Below are 2,604 nucleotides of genomic sequence, written 5' to 3'. Positions count from 1 at the left end.
GTCGGTGGCCTTTCATACTTAGGAATGGAATATCTGACCCATTCATGGCGGATCTGAAAGAGGACATGTTGACGGTGGACGCACATGTATTTGCGTCTTCAAAACTGGAACTGGAGGGAACATACATGTACTTATAGCATGCACATGGAGCCGTTGGGGTCTATGATAGGGGACATAACTGATCACAAAATTCAACGGGCACCTCCTCCTCGTAAAACGGGTCATAAAGAGGGAAACAGGGGCAGGTGTGTAGAAGATTAGGCATGGTTCATGTGTGATGAAAGGTTTCGTGATATGCTGGGCCCTGATACTAATCTCATTCGGCCGCGGGAAGGGAACTGACCGAACAGGTTTGGCCTTAGGCAGCGGAGTCAGTTCACCCAGGTCACTGAGGAGTCAGCGAAGGTGTGTGTGTCCTTCAGACCCATGCTTGGCCGTAGTCCTGTTGCCTATGAGAGGGCAATCACAAAATGGCTGTCGTCCTAAAATGGAGCTCGAGGTATTAGGACAGAAACTCTGATTTCAGGCGATCTCGTCACTCGAATGTGACGCAAATGCTTGTGCATAGTATCCTAAACATTCTCGGTCTGTTGTTAAAGAAATCGTCATGTTAGAATCATGTCAGATACGTGGTTCCGAAATTTACAGTACCACAGACCCTCCTTTTGCCCTTACATAGGCAATAACCTATACTCCCGCTAGTCTGAATCCAGGTCTATGTCCATAAAGTCGCGGAGATGTTGCTGTAGCATCATCCTATTGCTTAGCTCGTCTCGTGTTACAGGTTTCCTTATACATGATGTAGCGCAGATGCCACAAATTACAGGAGCACACTGTACACATAGACAGAGCAGATAAAGAATGGCTAAGATCATTCCAATGACTATCAGGATCTTCCAACCCCAAGCGGATATCAGTTCCCAGAACCACCCCGCCAATGACCATTCCCCATTATCTACGTGAATAGATTCGGAGATTCTATGCAGTTTAGAAATGGCCTGGAAAACTGTTGGAGCGTTATCTGGAATAAAAACACAGCAGCTAGATTGGATCACTCTACATACCCCACCCCGGTCTGCAAGCATGATGTCTAACGCGACCCTGTTCTGAAGAGTCATAAGACGATCCGACTGGAGCTCAGCAGTCAAATTACCAAGGGCACCGGCTGTTTCAACTACCGTGGATTCAACCACTCGTGTCAATTGCCTTATGTTCCTGCTGTTAACCATTGGACCCCAAAACGGCAGAGAACCCTTTATGAAATCTCCAAATTCTTGTCCTGCAGTGTCATCTTGACTGATGACGCCTCTAACCATCCTTGTCTTATGGTAATCTGCCGCGGTCGTGTAGGTGGGAAGCAGCAGGAATGAAACAAAACATGTGCCCGAAAAGTCCTGGGGCAACCATGTATAGGCTCTATCATGGCAGATGAAATAGGTACCCTTGGCTGCTAAGAACGAAGGGGAAGTCTGAGATGCAAAAACGTAAGTTTCAGCGCAGATACTTTTCCCTAACTGAGCTCTGGGATTCTTGCCATAACCTTGCAAACATAGGTGACCCTGATGGGGTACAATCCAGATCGGTGAGGATTTCTTTGCTCGCTGGTTCTCACTCAGAGTAACTTCATATCCTGTCATATTCCAGCCAATATATGCTAGTGTCTCATCTCTTGGGATGGTTTCATAGGAAATCTCTTCCCTAATCATATCCACGATCCCCTTAACTAGAGCACTATTCTTGGGATTATCTTTCACAGAACGTAGTGGGTTGGCTTCATGAGCATACATGAACATTGTTCTATACGCCCACACAGAACCATTATGGCTGAAAGGTAGGAGTAGGTACGGGATACCTTTATCAGTAGTATGGGGCATAAGGCCACACACCCAACAGTTAGTTGTGTTTACTACTAGTTGGTGTTGGTGTAGGAGCTGAATGAACAAGTTATTGTCAAATTCCAATCTTCTAGCGGACTCGTGTTCAGGCAGGGGATGAAAGGAATGCGAGGAAACAGTAGGAGGAGGTATGGGCTGAGCAGTTGGTGCGAATGTTACTTGGAAAGAGAATAAGACATATCCTATGAAGATCGTCATCACACTCAGTAACATGGAAATACATAACATCAAAAATCGTTTTCTTGTCATCATTATACATGTTCTGTCTTTGCAGTCCATTGGTTTAGCAGGTCTCTCATTCTCGAAAAACTCCATCCTCTCTGAGTGCTGCTCGCGGTGGTAGGGTGTTCTATGCTAAGGAAATGCTTCTGTCAGTCCAGGGCAACTCCTTGGACCGACCAGAACTGCTGACCTAACGTCTTCAGTTGCTCTCCAAAGACTTGGGCAACCGCGACCCTGCAGCTGAACCCGGATGGCGGTTCGAAAAAACAAAAATAAGCAAGTTTCTCAGATGAAAGAGAGAGCTGCACTTTCCAAAATTATTAAAAATAGCAAGGGAAAGGAAAAGAATTTTATTTGTCCATAGTCCTTGGCCTCAAATTGTAGCGATTTCTCCCAGATACTGTCTGGTCTTGAAACAAGAGTTCAGGCTCTGTAGTGTCCAATCGAATTGACGGTGGCACAGCCTCTTGCAAAATGTCATCGTTTT

The 2,604-nt window shown here is 45.8% G+C and overlaps 1 protein-coding gene across 1 annotated transcript; it reads right to left on the bottom strand.

Moving 5' to 3' along the window:
- Positions 1-698: 698 nt before the first annotated feature.
- On the bottom strand, positions 699-2,210 carry LOC146782647 (endogenous retrovirus group 3 member 1 Env polyprotein-like). Its single transcript, XM_085637157.1, has one exon. It carries the CDS (start codon positions 2,208-2,210, stop codon positions 699-701), a length of 1,512 nt encoding a protein of 503 aa, XP_085493283.1.
- Positions 2,211-2,604: the final 394 nt, after the last annotated feature.

The sequence above is a fragment of the Triturus cristatus genome, chromosome 12, assembly GCF_964204655.1.
Source record: "Triturus cristatus chromosome 12, aTriCri1.1, whole genome shotgun sequence".
Taxonomy (NCBI): Eukaryota; Metazoa; Chordata; class Amphibia; order Caudata; family Salamandridae; genus Triturus; species Triturus cristatus.
The sequence above is the reverse complement of the archived record's forward strand: the minus strand, read 5'-3'. Positions and strand labels throughout refer to the sequence as shown.

Excerpts from the sequence above, each read along its gene's own strand:
- LOC146782647 (XM_085637157.1), bottom strand. The coding sequence starts at position 2,210 with ATGGAGTTTTTCGAGAATGAGAGACCTGCTAAACCAATGGACTGCAAA.